General features: G+C 42.1%; 1 protein-coding gene across 1 annotated transcript in view; it reads left to right on the plus strand.

The window, feature by feature from the left end:
* Positions 1–14101: 14101 nt before the first annotated feature.
* The window catches only part of TEKT1 (tektin 1), a 38692-nt gene continuing 35251 nt past the window's right edge, over positions 14102–17542 (plus strand). Inside the window, exon 1 of the mRNA XM_006899765.1 lies at positions 14102–14299. Coding sequence (XP_006899827.1) covers positions 14110–14299 — 190 coding nt within the window. The 5' untranslated portion in view covers positions 14102–14109. The remainder of the gene's footprint in view (positions 14300–17542) is intronic.

A 17542-nucleotide genomic window follows, 5' to 3' on the forward strand; every position in this document is an offset into this window, starting at 1 on the left:
TGGGTAGAGCCTAGATGTGTAGGGGCCTAGATTATTGTCAACAGAGTTTTCTTTAGAGACTCCAAACCCAGATGTCTCCAAGCCTCTAGATGTTCCTGGATCCCTTGTTGAGAGGCAAATAACTTTCCTGAGAGTTCCTGGTTTAGAAAGGAGACTCAACAGTCATCAGAGATCAAGCAGAAGGCCACTCCTCTAAGCCTAATGACTCTCTCTTTCCCTAGAAACTTGAACGTGTTCTTCCTGCCAGATAGATAACAGGATGCTGAACAAGAAGAAATGACAGGGAGAGGGGCTGGGGATGAGGGGAAGAATCCTGCTTCTGGTTCCATGCTAGGTTTTCCCACTGACTGATGGCGGGATCCCTACCTCTCTGCTTTTTCATTTTCTAACATACCCGGGCTATATGATCTCTAAGGACCAGCCACTTGTGCTTAACCTAGAGGTTTCTAAACCGCACTAATGCCTTTCTGAGCAGAAGGGAAGCTCAAGGGAGATACTTGGTCCCAAAAGAAAGAGTTAAGTCCAGCTGGCCTGCCCTGCACTCACTAGACCAATGGCCTCTTCTGCCTCTTGACAGTTTTGTGATCTTTTTTTTTAAATTTAGGTTGTTTATTTTTCATTTCAATGAACATCTACAGAGATTTTGGGATTCCATTCATTCATTGTTGCACCCAGTTTTGTGATCTTAAACAACCTACTTAACCTTTCTTGTGTGTAGACGAGGGATCAAAGATTAGCAATCATCTTGGAACAGTGGGAATAAAATGAACTAATGAGTGTAAAATATCTAGTACCTGGTAAATAATGCTTAACTGTAATTATCCAGCCTTTTTCTAGGTCTCCTGAGGATCTTGGCCCTGTCTTGGAAAGCCCAGCCGTACTCTTTTCCTACATAGAGGTCATCACTGTCCTCTGGATACCCACAACCAGCCCCACAGTTACCTGCTTTCATCTCTACCCTAGTGCCTGCTCTGTGGGGTTGACAGGAGAGGTGGCAGGGGTGCTCCTAGGCAACCACACCCACGAACAGAGTTCTCAGGCAGAGCTGATGGTGCTGAGACGAATGTTATATCTATAAGCACAAGAAGGGGTGTAAAGCCTTCAGAGGGAGCTCTGGTGACCTAGTGGCAAGAAGCTGCACCGCAATCCTGAAGGCCACCGGCTGCTCCTCAGGAGAAGGATGGCCAATCCCCTCCCATGGAATTAACTGCCTCTGAAAACCCAACGGAGGGTCAGCTCCAGCTCTATGGTACACAACAACAACAACAATAAACCCTTCATAACCAAGGAGTGTAAACCCAGACGGTGATTCAGCCTGCTTCTTTATGGCAACACCATGTCTTACAGAGTAGAAACTACTCTGTAGTGTGTTCTTGGTTGTAATCTTTACAGAAGCAGATCACTAGGTTCAAATTGACAACCTTTAGGTTAGTCGCCTTCAAATTCACTGCTGTCAAGACAGAACCCACTCACAGCTGACCTTCAGCAGGTTCCTGAGGTTATAAATTATGCGGGAGGAAACTGCCAGTCTTCCTTCCATGGAGTTGCTGGTGGATTCGAATGACAGAAAGACAGGGCCTTTGGGTCAGCAGCACAATTCCCTGAGGACTAGCTCACCATTCCTAGCATTCCCTATGAACTAGCCCACCAGAGTTCCCTTTTAAATTAGTAGACAAGTGTAAACCATTTGTACCTTCCAGAAACCTCTCTGTCTATACGATATGAAAGAGACAGGTCCGGCAGAAAAAAATAAAACAAAAAATTAAACCAGCTGCTGCCAAGGTGATTCTGATTCAGAGAGATCCTATTTGTTGTGTTGTTGTTTACCGTTGAGTTGGAACTGACCCATAGCTGACCGACCCTCCAGCAGGTTTTCAGAGGCAATAACTCACACAGGAGGAGACTGCCCATCTTTTTACTGGAGAGCAGCCGGAGGATTTAAATCATGGCTGCCTTGAATTGTGATGTTGGAAAAGAATATCAAACAGACCATCACACGCTACAATCCTGAAGGTACACTGTTCGAATCCACCAGATGCTCTCCTGGAGAAGGAGGGGAAATCTTCTCCTGTGCTAGTGATCAGATTCGATGGCATACAAGGAAAAAAAAATACATACAGAAAAAGAAAACAGAAAAGTACAAAAGAAAAAAGTATTTAGAAAAACAACAACCACAGCGACCAAAAGAGCAAACAAATCTGTCTTAGAAGACGTGCAACCAGCACACTCCTTAGAAAGATGATGAGACTTTGTCCCACGTACTTTGGGCACGTTAACTAACAGAAGGGAAAGAGAGATAAGGGTGAAGGGTCAGCACAAAAGGGAAAGACCCTCAATGAGATGACTGCGGCACTGGGTTGAAGCACAGCAGAGTTTGTGAGAGGGGTGTAGGCCTGGGCGGTGTCTGTTCTGTTCTACATAGGGTGGCTGTGCGGCAGGGCTGACTTGATGGCACCTAACCACAACAACAAAATATCCATTCCTCTACCAGTCTTTGTGTGCTCAGCTGTAACATGAAGATTATAATAATAGGACCTAAGTCACAGAATTGTGGAGCTTCAAGTCCCAGGTTGGCATTCAGAGTACCAAAAAAGCTCCTTGCTATAACCGTTATTATCTTTCCTAATTTAAACCCTCCTGCAAAATTTGTAGCTCCAGGCACAACTGGAGATGAGGACTCTTGGGGATAGGAAGCGGTTCAAATGGCTGAGGCAGAGGAAATGCGATCTCCTTGATTTTGTTTGTAGCTTAAACCAGACCACATAGCAACAGAACAACATAGCAACAGGTTGAGAGCGCTTCACCTTTGTTCAAGTCAGTCAACTGGCTCTATCTTTATTATATCTACTTCAGATATACTGCGCGTTCAATTCCACACCATGGCAATAATGTGACCATCCCAATAAGGTAAGTTGTACAAGGATTTTGGTTCCTCAGGACAGATAAATGTTAGGTTTATGCTATACGGTGGTCTATCCAGTGTGTAATAATAGCATTATAAAGAAGTTTAAAGGGTTGTGAGAACTACCAAAATGTGACACAGAGACATGTCATGGGCACATGCTCTTGGAAAGTTGGTGTCAGTGGACTGTCTCAATACACAGCTGATACACACCTTCAATTTGTAAAACACAAGAGCAAAAAAACCAATGTGATGTCTGCGAAGAGCAATAAAGCAAATCAAGATTTTGAAAAACCCACCATTTCACAGTGTCAGTTTACCCTATAAGTAAGGTAAGCACAGGCTGACTCGTGCTTGCTTAACTAATTCATGCTGAACATTTTTGCAGTTGTTTTAATCACATCAAAGATTTTGCTTCTAGATATGTATGGCTGGCATTTCTGTCACCCCACTCCACAATACCTTCCTCAGAACCAAAGCCTCTTTTCAAATTGACCATCACCAACAGAGGTGGAGTGCTCAGTAAACAAGGTAAACATGGTCTTTCTTCTGTTTGCTTGCTTGCTAATTTGTAGTGAACAGACTAGCATAAATAAACCAAAGTTTACCTTGTTTCTCTGGTAATCCACCAAGCCTTGTATGTGCATCAATTAGTCTTACGCTTGAGTAGTTTTCAGGGAATCTGGTCAACCCCCTAATAGTAAAAATGTATTAACACTCAAAACTGTCCTTATCACACACAAAAACTTACCACAAATTTTTCCCTCTCACCCCCAGGCTTGAAAAATGCTACTAGATTGCTACAACACTGCCCTCTAGTGGAGGATAACTATGTCTTTGCTTTTTGTTCCTTGCTGTGATTTTTAAATGTTAGGAACAAGCGTGGAAGGAGAAGTGGCGTCCGCTTCCACAATAGCTTGCCTCCGGAAACCCTATGAACTTGGAGAGAGGATGAAAGGCACCCAAGCCTCAAGGACTCTCCTTCATAGGGTCGCTATGACTCGACGGCACTTAACAACAACAGGTGCCCTTTAAAGAAAAAAAAAAATGATAACTGAACCGTGGCGTTGGAGAAAAGTACTTGACTATCCCGTGGACTGCCAAAAGGACAAACAGCTATGTCTTGAAGAAGGTGCAGCCAGAGTGCTCCTTGGAGGCAAGGATGGTGAATCTTCGTCTCACATATTTTGGGTACGATGCTAGGAGAGGCTATTCCTTGGAAAGAGACACCATGCTTGGAAAGGCGAGGGGACTGTGCAGGAGAGGAAAACCCTCCGCCAGATGGGTTGACGCGGTCACTGCAGCAATGAGCTCCAGTGTGTCAGAGATTGTGAGGTTGGTACCAGACAGGATAGGGTTCCAATCTGTGTTCGATGTGATGGCACACCACCAGCACCACCACCAGCACCAGCACCAGCACCACCACCACACCCTTGAGTCAGCACTAACTCAGAGCTGTGGGTTTTTAGAGACTTTGACTCATGTGGGAGGAGATGGCCAGTCTCTCTCCTGCAGCGCAGCTGTTGAGTTTGGACCATCTGCTGCTCTTGTTAGGAATGCTCAAATCAATTATGACTCATAGCAACCCTAGAAATAGCGGATCTGAATTTTCCTCATCATGCTCTGTCTTCACCATTTCTGACATGCTTGTGCCCATTGTTATTATAGTTACTGTGTCAGTTCGTCTCATTCAGAGGCTTCGGCTCTTTCTCGGACCCTCTAACATGATGTCTTTTTTCAAGAACCGGCACCTCCAGGTAAATGACCAAAGTATGTGAGACCAGGGGTCACCATCTTTGCCTTTCAGGACCCCATGAACGCATTTTCTCAAAGAGATTTCTTTACTTTTTTGGTAGTTCATCGTATATTCAATACTCTTCTCCAACACCACAACATAAAGGCATCAGTTCTATCATCTTTAGTCATTGTCCATCTTTCAGACATATAGGAAGCAGTTGGAAATACTGTGGCTTGCATCAGGCATACGTTGGCCTTTAAACTGATGTCATTATTCTTTAGCACTTTGGAGAGGTCCTTGACTGCAGATTTTCTTGATACAACATGTGTTTTTTTAATTTCTTTACTGCTGCTACAATGAGTATTGATTGTGGATCCAAGTAAAAAATATTTTTTAAATTTTTAAATAGGATCTAATTAATTATTCTTCTTCACAGTAGTAGGCTCATTTGAGGGAGCTCTGGTGGCCTAGTGACAAGAAGCTGTGCTGCAATTCCAAAGGTACATGGTTTGAGGCCACCAGCTGCTTCATGGGAGAAGGATGGGCAATCTCCTCCTGTGTGATTAACTACCTCTGAGAACCCACCAGAGGCTCTGCTATGGGGTTGTTCCAACTAGATGGTACACAACAACAACAACAGTAGTAAGCTTTTTGAGAATATGGTTTGTTCACATTTTAAAAAATTCAAACTCATTGCCCTTGAATCAGAACTGACCCTCCAGCAAGTTTGCAGAGACTGTAAGTCTCTGAACTATAATTTCCTCATGGAAGAAGTGTTCATCTTTTTCCTTCGGAGAAGTGGGTGGATTTGAAATTCCTGCCTTTGGATTGAAAGCACAACTCCTTACCCACGAGACCACCATCATTTGAACTATGACATTTTCTTTTTGCTATCAAAAGACGAGTCAGTCTGTCTTGGAGGCATCTTGGTTCTGGATTTTTCTGCTGGCTCAGAGGGCTACTCATAACTGAAGTGAGTCTAAAGGATGGCAGGTCTATCACGTGTCCTGAGCACCACTTGAGGCTCGGTGCCACCCAAGCAGTTATTTGCCATCACAGTTTCCATGAACAGCTGTTAGAGTTCATGCAACAACAATTTAAAACAAATACCCACAGGAACTGTTTTCCAAACTACACTGATGCTCACAAGTTAGGCCTTAGCGATTTCAGGAAAACAGTGGGGGAACCAGGGCACAGCCTGGTTGTTCTGCACGAAGCTGTGGTTGGAATCGAAAGGGACTGCCTGATTCACTGTGGTCACCCAACCATACTAAGTCTGGTCTGGCTTCTCCCCGTTGGATCTGCCAATGCTTCCAGTGCAGAATCTGTTAAGGAAGGGGCAGGGCCCACACATCTTGAAGTTGGCTGACTCTTGAAAATTACCACATCTCATCCAGTCCTGGGCCCTCAGCCATTAACCATAATGAAGGTCAAGGGTGAGCCAGTGCACTCTCCTGTCTGCCTCAGCTCCACTTCCAGGGGCTTTACTTGGTGGTGCAGCGGTTAATTACTTGACTGCATATCAAAAGGGCATAGGTCAAACCCTCTAGCTGTCATCCAGTTTCTGTGGAGAGAAGGCTGCTCTCCGCTCTCATAAACATTTACAGCCTAGGAGACCCGGGGTGGGGGTTGGGGGTAATGTTACTATGTCCTATAGAGTCACTGTGCATCGGCATTGACTTGACTGTGGTTTGGCTTATGTGATCTCTGAAAAGTTCATCCTTGAGGGTGAAACCCAAGCTGGTTTATCCTCAGAGTCACCAGGGCCAGTGGGATGTGAGCAAGGAGGCACTTCAATTTCTTCTGAAACACAAGGGATCTATTCAGTGAGCTCCCTGTCACAGAACAAAAAAGCTATTCTTTGATCAGATCAGCGAAGGGGAATGGGCCAAGTGCAAAGACAATTTTAGACTCATGTCCCGCTTCCTGTGCAAAAGGGAAACCTGAAGGAAGGTCACTGGAGTGACAGTGAGGACCCCTCACTTGATGCGAGAAAACTGACGCTCTGATTTAGCATGTTTGTGGTGGGCCTGTGACTCCATCCTTCAACAAGAACCCCAGGACACTCCTGTAAACATGAAAGCATGTATAAATGTATAGATATGTATATATACATGTATATAGATATATATGTATAGATATAGAGATATAGTTGTTGTTGTTGTTATGTGCCATCTAGTTGCTTGCGAATCATAGCCTCCCTATGTACAAGAGCCCTAAACACCGTTCTATCCTGTGCCAACCTCGCCGTCTCAAACACACTCATTCCCACCACTCCACTCACAGAATTGATCCATCTCATCACCGGTCTTCCTCCCCTGCACCATCCTTCCACTCTCCCAAACATGATGTCCCTCTCCAAGAACCAGTCCCTCCTTGCAATATGCCCAAAGTTTGTCAGATGAAGCTTCAGAATCCTTGTCTCCAAGGAGCATTCCGGCTTCACGCTTTCCAGGACATCTCTCTCAAAACATTTACCATGTCAACATTATTTTGCAAGTATAATTCTGTGACATTAATTTTGTTCATCATATTGGTACAATCATCATCACTAACCATTTAAAATTGTCACCCTCAATAGAAGCTCTGTACCCCTAAATGGTGACACCCCCTGCCTTCCTGCATCCACCCTAACAGCCATAAATAAACTGGGAGCTCTAGTGGCCTAATGACAAGAGGCTGTGCTGCAATCCTGAAGACATATAATTTGAGGCTACCGGTGGGAGAAGGATGGACAATCTCCTCCTGTGAGATTAACTACCTCTGAAGACCCACGGGAGGGTGAGTTATGGGTCAGTTCCAACTTCATGGTACACAAGAACAACAACAATGTATACACATCTGCCAGGTTCTGGATGTTTCATATAAGTGGGATCAGTTGTACTTTAGTGACTGAGTTAGCTTCACTCAGCACAGTGATTTCCAAGTTCATCCCTTCTGTGGCCATAACATCACTGCTTCATTTCTTTCTATGCTTAAGTCATTGAAGAGTTCTGGTGGGTTGGAGGAATACCTGCTGTATTGGGAGAGTTCTGGTGTAAACAATGGAGGGTCATGAACTTTCTGAGAAACTGTAGTTTCTTTGTTCATTTGTTCTTGCCGGACACATGAATTGTTTCCATCTCTCTGCTACTGTAAATAATGCTGCAGTGAAAAATGTGTGTGTGTGTATGTCTTCATGCTGCAGCTCTTACATCTTTAGGTTCTATACCTAGTAGTTAGGGTTGCTTGATCGAATGGTATTCCTATTTCCAACTTTTAAGAAAGCATCAAATCTCTCTCCATAATGGTTGTACCATTTTATAAGCGACCTGAGTGGAGGAAGTGCTTTCATCACACACTCACCTGACCAGTGCTGTGTGCTAAACTAGTGAGGAGGCTGGACCTGGCCCTTTCCCACCAGGCTGGACTCCCTGGGCCCAAATTAAGTTTCCATGGCATGCCAAAGCAGAACCCAAACTATAGGATGGCAGCATTCAGACATCAGGAAGCCCAGAACCCTAAAGGGCCAGCAGTGGAGACTCTGCATGCATTTTAGTCCTTAATATCTTTGTTCTTTAGTGCTTTGAAGAGGTCCTTGAGAGCAGTTTTTCCCAATGCAATGACTTTTGGTTTTTTGACTACTGCTGTCCTGGGGTTGATTGAGGACTGAAGCAAGATGAAATCACTGACAATTTGTCTTTTCTCTATCTAGTGGAGAATTTTTTTTTTAATTGTTTTGTTTGTGTTTTTGATGTTGTGATGTAGTCCATACTGAAGGCTGTAATGTTGGGTCTTTTTAAGGACATGCTTCAAATCCTCTTCACATTCTGCCAACAAGGTTGTGTCATCTGCGTAACCTTGACTGTTGATGAATTTTCCTCTGATCAATCCTCCAATGCCACATTTTTCTTTATGGTTCTCAAGTTATTTTCTCAGCATACAGATTGCATAGGTATGGAGATAGGATACAACATTGTAGTACACCTTTCCTGATTTTAAATTATGCAATCTTCCCTTGTTCTGTTCAGACAACAGCTTCTTGTTAATGTTATAGATTTTTCAAGAACACAATTTAGTGTTCTGAGATTTCCATTCTTCTAAATGTTAGCCATAATTTGTTATGATCCATATAGTCAAATGCCTTTGCTTAGTAATAAAACACAAATAAACGCCTTTCTGGTATTCTCTGTATTCAACCAAGACCCATCTCACATCAACAATGATAGCCCTTGTTTCTTAGCCTCTGGAAGTTCTCTGGAAGAATCTTGAATCTCTGGAAGTTCTCTATTGATGTAGTATTCCAGTAATTTTAAAAGTAATCTTTAGCAAGATTTTACTTGATGTGATATTAGTGATATGATTGTATATGTTCCACATCTTGTTGAATCACCTTCTTTGGGAATGGGAACAAATACAGATTTCATCTAGTCAGTTGGTCAAGTAACTGTCTTCTAAAAAATTTCTTGACTTAGGCCAGTGAGCGGGCCCAGGGCTGTATCTCTTTGCTGAAACATTTTAACTGGTATTTTCACCAGTTCCTAGGGCCTTCAGTGGGGCTTGGACATTCCTTTCATTCCCATTGGTCCTTGATCTTATGCTACTTTCTGAAATGCTTCCATGCCTATCAAGCAGTTCTTTTTAGTACATCTCTGTGTATTCTTTCCATTTTCTACTGATACTTCCAGCATCATTCAAGATTTTACTAATAAAATCCTTCAGTATTACAACTCATGACTTGAATCTGTTATTCAGTTTTTTCAGCTTGAGAAATACTTAATGTATTCTTTTCCAAGATACATGAATATAATTGGTAACTGAAATGCAGAAGCTGGAAAAGAAGATGGAATTCTAGTTGGAAACTATGGCCCTGGTGATAGGAAAGAGGCTGGAGATCCAGTTACAGAATTTTATACAATCAATGGTTTACTCAATGCAAAGGGCCTTTAAAAATCATAAACAGTGATTATATGCATGGACTTCACCTGAATCTACACAGGAATCAAACTGACTACATTTAGAAAGGAATTATTGGAGAAACTCAATATTATGGTCAAAACCAGTCCAGATGATTACTATGGAATAGACTATCAATTATTCATGTACTAGTTAAAAATGAAGCTGAAGAAAATGAAACAATTACACAAGAATTAAAATATGATCTTGAGTCTATCCCATCTGAATTAAAAAAAAACAACCAACACCACAACAAAAACAAGCAAGCATCTCAAGAGTGTATTTGAGGTATTGAACACTAATAATTGAAGAATAGAGGAGTTGTGGAATGACATCAAGGATATCATACAGGAAGAAAACAAAAGGTCATTACAAAGACAAAGTAGAAAGAAAAATCCAGAATGGATGTCAGAAGAGACTTTGAAAACTGCACCAGAATGAGGGAACAAAACAAAGGGAAGAAAGGCCGAAGTAAAAAAGATGAAGAGTTCAAAGAGCAGCTTGAGAAGACAAAGCTAAGTATTATAATAAAATGTGAGAAAAACTAGACTTAGAAAATCAAAAGGGAAGGACTTACTTGGCTTTTTTTTTTCAAGCTGAAAGAACTGACGAACAATACAAGCCATGACTTGCACTACTGAAAGATCCCATGGGGAAAATCTTAAATGATGCAGGAAGCATGAAAAGAAGATAGAAGGAATACACAGAGTCATCGTACCTAGAAGAATTAATAGATATTGACTCATTTCAGGAAGTAGCATGTGATCAAGAGTCACTGGTAATGAAAGAAGAAGTTCAAGCTACCCTGAAGGCAATGGCAATGGCAAAATAATGGCCCCAGGAGAATACCAATCGACATGTTTCAACAAACAAAGGCAGCTCTGGACATACTCACTAGTCTGCCCAGGAATTTGGAAGACAGCTAATTGGCCACCTGACTAGAAGAGATCTATAGATGCTCCCCTTCCAAAAAAAGGTGGTCCAACAGAATGTGGGAATTATTGAACAATATCATTAATATCACATGCAAGTAAAATCCAAGAGATGCTTTTAAATAGGCTAGAACAGTACATTGACATGGAACTGCCAGAAATTCAAGTTTTTCAGAAGAGGCCACAACACCAGAAATATAATTACTTATGTCGGATGGATCTTGGTTGAATGCAGAGAATACCCAAAAAATGTTTATTTATGTTTTATTACTATGCAAAGGCATTTGACCATGTGGATTGCAACAAATTACAGCTGATATTAAGAAGAATGGGAATCCCGGAACAGTTAATTTGCTTATGAGAAATTGATACATATATCAAGATGCTGTTGCCTGAACAGAACCAGGGAACACTGCATGGTTTAAAATCAGGAAAGGTGTACTTCAATATTGTATCCCTTTTCCATACCAATTTAATCTATACCTTGAGCAAATCATTTGATAAACTATAGTACATGGAGAATGTGGTGTCAGGGCTGGAGAAAGACTCATCAGTAATCTTCATTTTACAAATGACACAACCTTGCTTGCTGAAAGTGAAGAGGACTTGAACTACTTGCTGCAGAAGATCAAGACTGCAGCCTTCAGTATGAATTGCATCTCAATATCAAGAAAACAAAAATCCTCACCACTAGGCCAGTAGACAATGACATGATTGTTGTAGTGGTAGTGTACCTACCACTGAGTCAGAACTGACCCATAACTGACCCTTGAGCATGTGTTTCTGAGACAGTAAATGACACGTGAGATGTCCGTCTTTCTCCCGTAGAGTAGCTGGTCAATTTGAACCACATGTCTTTGGCATTACAGCACAGTTTCTTACCACTCGGCCACCAGAACTCCGTTACATCATGATAGATGGAGGAAAAAATATAAAGTTGTTAATGGTTTCATTTTTGGATCTACCATCAACACCCTTGGTACCGCAGATAAGAATTTTTTTTTAAAGAGTTGCATTGGGAAGATCTGCGTTCAAGGACCTTTCTAAAGTGCTAAAGAGCACTTTAAAGGTGATGTCACCTTAAAGACCAAGGTGCACCTGATTCAAGCCATGGTCTTTCTAAATATTTGCTATGTATCTGAAAGCTGGAAAATGAGTAAGGATGCTAGAAGAAGAATCAGTGTCACTGAGTTGTGGAAGAAGAATCAATGTAGTTGAGTTCTAGTGTTGGAGAAGAGTACTGAGTATCCTATATACTGTCTTAGAGAAAGTGCAACAGAGGTACTCCTTGGAGGCAGTAGTTAATGAAACTTCATCTCACATGCTTTGGGCATATTGCTAGGAAGGACCAGTCCTTGGAAAAAGACATCACTCCACTCCAGGAAAAATAGAGGGTCAGTGAAAGAGAGCGAGACCCTCAGTGAGAAGAACTGACACAGTGACTGTAACAATGGACTCAAGTATATCAGAGATGATGAGGATGACACAGGAGAGAGCAAAGTTCAGATCTGTTGTTCAGAGCGTTGCCGTGAGTTGTCAAAGACTCAAAGGCACTCAACAACAGCAAAGTACTTTGGCAATATGACAGTTATAAAGAATATATTCAAAACGCTTCACTCCCAATCTGGTCGTTTTGTAGAGAGAGTAGGAAGGAACTGAAACCCAGTTCTGGCTTGCAGGTCCGGGCCCAGCACCCTCCCAGGCTTGCCAACGGGCCAGTCAGGAACATTGCCTTCGGACCCCTTGAGTGACCTCTCCAAGTCTCCCACATCCCAGCTCTTCTCCCACAGGACTCAGGCGCTGCCTCTCAACTCCACCTCCACCTGCGGCTCTGGATCTCTCCCTGGTGTGAGCATCCAGAAGCTCCACAGGGGCCTGCTTCACTGTGAGGAGTCAGAGACCCAGCAGGAGGAAAGAGGCCAGAGGCCAAGCAGCTGGCAGCAGGCTGGGCTAGCACCAGTCTCCTGACTCCAGACCCGGGGATTGGACTTGCTTTGAGTTTCTTTTAGATTCAGGTGGTGAAACTTCATGTCACACACTTTGGGCGTGTTGTTAGGAAGATCCCGTCCTCGGAAAAAGACATCATGATGGGAGAGGTAGAGGGACAGGGACAAGAAAGACACTCAAGGTGGACTGATACAGTGACTTACAACAATAGCTTCCAGCCTGGCAGAGATGCAGAGGCTGGTCAGGGAAGGGCGGGGCTCAGATCTACTGTGCACAGGTCGCTTTGAGTCTGATAACCCGACAGCACCCAACAACAACAACAACAACAACAACAACAACAACTGGCCTTTCAATCCCTGGGCTCCTTTCCTGTTTCTTGGTGGATAGAACTCAAGGCTCTGCAGAACATTGTGACTAGGTTACATCTGGGCAGATCCCGCCTACTGTGCTGCAACGTCATCGGTTGCCACGGAGACGGCGCTGTTTACTCCCTTGCTCTGCGGGCGCCTGGAGCTCTAGAAGGCGTGCAGAGACTTCTCCAAGTCCATTTATTTCAGACATTAAGGTAAGTTACCTCAGCTCGCACACTACCAATCCATATCAGTGGGCGAGTTCCTCAATTTAGATCCTGCATTCTCTTGGGACCTGCTCACACTTCCCCAGTTTTCAGTTAACCTCAGACACGCTTGGGTAGTTTTGACCTGGGAGGAATTGGGGAGATCTTGTGTTGTCTGAGAGGGGTGAGCCAGGTAAAGGGCCATCATTATGTGTCCAGAAGAGCATCAGAGATTCAGATTCAGAGATTCCGATTTGAGAGTTTGAGTAAGGAGTAAGGGTACTCATGGTGGTGCATACCAGCTCTGCAGGAGGTCAGAACTAGGCGCAGATAAGGGGGATAAATTTTAGTCTATTTCTTGCTGCCGTCCTCTTTTGAAAGTATTTGTTAAAACTGAGCACTACCCTGTGATGAAGTCCATCGAGTTGTAAAAATGCATCCACCTGTTCACCAAAAGACATGTGAGAATATTGATGACATTTTTGTATTATATAGCCGGAGAGGGAACCAAATATGCATCTCTCTCTCACATTCCCCCCGGGCTGGAATCAACTCATAGCTGACTCTCCAGCGGGTTTTCAGAGGCTGGAGATTGTCTTTCTCACCAGAGTAGCTGGTGGATTCCAACCTCTGCGCTGGCAGGGCCACTCTCAAGCAACTAGTGCACCAGAGCTCCGTCAAAGATATAGTCACAACAGAAAAGACATAAATTTACAGTGGTCACCACACGAGTTCCTGAGAAGGAACGAGCTATTTTACAAACATACAATTATGTTGAATAAAAGGAGTCAGCTACAAAATAATATATAGAGTAGGATTTTTATATTTCATTTTTAAATGCAGCAAAATTAATTTCAGAGTTTTCAGAGTCAGGATAGTGGTTATCTGTGGGCACAAGAAGGTTGCAGGTACCAGTAATGCTGTTTCTTTACCTGGGTGGTGGTTATGTGCTTGCTTTGTGTGTACAGATGATGTCTTACTTATATTTTGGGTATGTATGTCACACTTTAATAAAGACTGACATTAAAAAGGATCATTTGCTTTTCAGCTAATCTAAAAGGAACCTGCTTTTGATTAGGACTTACTTTGGAAACATCAAATGGCCAAACTGCTACAGTCTCCCCCTAAGTTCCTTCCTGCAGAATGGCACATTGCTAACAAGAACCAGTACCACAGTGCAGATGCCCAGAGGTCCAGATCTGAACGCCTGGTGGCAGAAAGCCAGAGGCTTGTGGATGAAATTGAAAAGAGCACAAGAAAGGCTCAAAGTGATGTGAACAAGAAACTAGGTAAGGCGACCTGGTTGAGCTCGAAGTGCTTGTATGTTTGACTTGAAGGTTAGCAGTACTGTTATTTACATTTCACGTCCAGGAGTGCTGATAGATTATTCTTGAAAGATTAGAGAAAAGCTTGTGTCTTCTTCAGGGTCTGTGTTTAAGTTTACTGCTCTTGGATAGAGACACAGTAACCTTGTCTGATGCATCCTTTTTTAATCCATTCATCCTTTTAAAAATATTGTTCTTCTTGTTGTTATATGCCAGCAAGTCGCCTCAGACTCATAGTGACCCTAAGTACAACAGCCCTAAACCCTGCTCTATCCCTTGCCAATCTTATTGTCTCCAACACACCTATCCTCATTACCCTAGTGACTGGATAAATCCATCTCATCAAGGGTCTTTGTCTCCTGTGCTGTCCCGTCCCAAGCATGACGTCCCTCTCCAAGGAGTGGTTCCGCCTTGCAACATGTTCAAAGTATGTCAGTTGGAGCTTCAGAATCCTTGCCTCCAAGGAACAGCCTGGCTTCACCCTCTCCAGGATGAATTTGTTTGTTCTAGCAGCCCGTGGTATATTCAATACTCTTCTCTAGCACCACAATGTAAAGGCATCAACTCTCCTTCTGTTATCCCTAGTCATTGTATAATTTTTTAAAAAAATTTATTTTATACTGATTTGCATACGAAGTTCATATACATTGTTTTTCATAACAGCATAATCTCTAGACTGAGTTTTGGGAGTGGCATAGGGAATGATTCAGAATAAAACCAGATAGGTGCTGGATTAAAGTATACAGAAGTAGGGATGCAATGGGCACTGGGATAGTGGGAAATATTTTCTAGAAAATATTTAAGCTGAGTCTTAAAGGCCTTTTACATGAAAGATACACAATGTCTACAAACCTTGTATGCAAATCAATATAAAATAAACATAAAGTGAAGAGAGAGAAAATCCACCAGTATTTAGAGGGTGGTGTTGAACATACCAGCTGCCTTGTGGGAGAAAACTGGACTGTTTCCTCCTGTGCCATTTATCACCTCTGAAAACCGACTGGAGGGTCAGTTTTGGGTCGGTTCTACCTCAACGGCACACAGCAACAGCATCCTTAGATGAAGGATGATGTAGTATGTAACTAACAAAAATGTTAGCAGTTTGAATCCACCAGTAGGAGAAAAGTAGGCGGTCTCCTCCAGCAACGATTTCAGCCTTGAGTTGTGCTGTGAGTCAGAACCACCCTGACAGCAGTGGGTTTAGTTTTGGATCCCTCAATGGAAGACCGCTGCTGGTATAATGGGTTACTATATTGGGGTGCTAACTGAAGGGTTGGCAGTTCAAACCCACCAGCTGCTCAAGGGAGAAAGATGAAAAAAACAAAAACAAAAACAAAAAAACTGGGTAACCACCTTGGTCACCCACTGGAGGGTCAGTATACACTGGAATTGACTCCATGGCAGTGGGTTTGCGTTTTTTGTTCCTTATATATCCCCTCTATAAAATGAAACACGTAAATCTCCTGAATTTCAAACAGTGAGAAAAAGAGATTACAAACTCAAACATCTGACTTCAAGGTGGGTGACATTGCCCTGTTACCCATTGCTGTCCTTCAGGTTGGTAACTTTGTGGGGGTGGGGGGAGTTTGAATATTAGATATTAGGGAGTAGTGGGAACCTGAAGAATATATTTCCCAGCTAAGGTGGTACCTGGTACTCAATTTTAACATAATTCTTCGAAAGAAGAAGATGAGTTTAGTTGCTTGATCTGTTGTTTTTTTTCCCCAAGTAAATATGGAAAGCTGGAATTTTATGTGCAATCTTTTTAGGTTTCTATATTTTTTTTTGGCGCTCATTGGGGTTATAAGGAGCCCTTGTAAAGCCTACTTTATGAAACATTTGAAGTGTATACAGTGGTTCACAATAACAAAGAAGTGCTGCTTCTCAGTTCCCATCAGAACATCATTCTTATTATTACTGTGTTGTGAAAGATATTTTCAGTATCTTGAAGTGCTTCTTTAGTTTGTTTTTTTTTAATGCATTGAAGGGAACACTTTGTACTAAGGCAAACTTTTGACTGACAGTTAGATACAAATTGTACCTAATTGTTCTGATTTGTGAGCAGGTTGGACAATATTTGCTTATCTGGGGACTGCTGACGTTGACAGCTGACTTAAATGTATCAGTAACACTGGGAAGGCTGGATTTGGGTCAAGGGCTGGCAAGATTTGACACCTGGGAACCAAGACCTCACTCAGAGCAGCAGTGTTAGGCTTTTCTGGTGGGTTGGTTCTTCCTCAGGTACAGCCTGTATTTAGGCCAGTTTGCTGTAGCTGTGCAAGTAGACAAGTGCTAAAATAAGGATTTTTTAATTGATTTTTCACAATAATTGCATGTCAGTAGGCATGAGATAAGTGTTTCCTATGTTTGTGTCTTAACTTCACTGAGCCATTGAATTGTTAAAGAGTTAACTAGTTATAGTGGCATTAAAAAGAATCATATATATTGCAATAAAGCTTAACAAAATGTGCAAGAGTTCTACACTTAAAATTAAAAATCATTCTTGAAAGAGGTGAAAAGGTCAAAACAATGCCCTAAATGACTTATGTGGTGAAATTGTCCATCTCTCCAAATTAATATATTGATGCAATACCAATGAAAATTCTATCAGAGTTTTAATTCTTTTTGTACATATGTAAAACGATTGCTCCTAAAATTCATAAGGAAATGCAAAGGTCAAGAATAGATACAGCCATTCACAAAGGAAAAGAAAGGACAGACAGAATAATTAGGAAGAACACAATTTCCCTGAATATTCTAAGATCTATAATACAGCTGTTAATTAAAAAGAGGGAATAAACTCAGTGTCCATCAGTGAGCAAATGGATGGAGACTTTGTTACAAGAGGGCATTGCCAAGTACACTGGGGGAGGAGGAAGGGAGTGGGAAGGAGGAAAGCTATCCTTTCTGTAAACTTTTATTAAAATCACAACTGAAAAAAGAAGAAAAGAAACTGTGGCACATTCACACAATGGAATATTATACAACATTAAAAACCAATAAAGATCTACAACCAGGAGAAGATAAAATAGATGAATGGGACCTTCTAAGAATCAAATCTCTATGCACATCCAAAAACTTCTCCAACAAGGGAAGCCACAGACTGGGAAAAAGTGTTTGATAATGACATGTCAGATAAGGGACTTATATCTAGAATTTATAAAATACTTGAGCACCACAACAAGATAAAGGTAAATAATCCAATAG

The sequence above is a fragment of the Elephantulus edwardii genome, unplaced genomic scaffold (genome assembly GCF_000299155.1).
Source record: "Elephantulus edwardii isolate Elephantulus edwardi_28Jun2011 unplaced genomic scaffold, EleEdw1.0 scaffold00267, whole genome shotgun sequence".
Taxonomy (NCBI): Eukaryota; Metazoa; Chordata; class Mammalia; order Macroscelidea; family Macroscelididae; genus Elephantulus; species Elephantulus edwardii.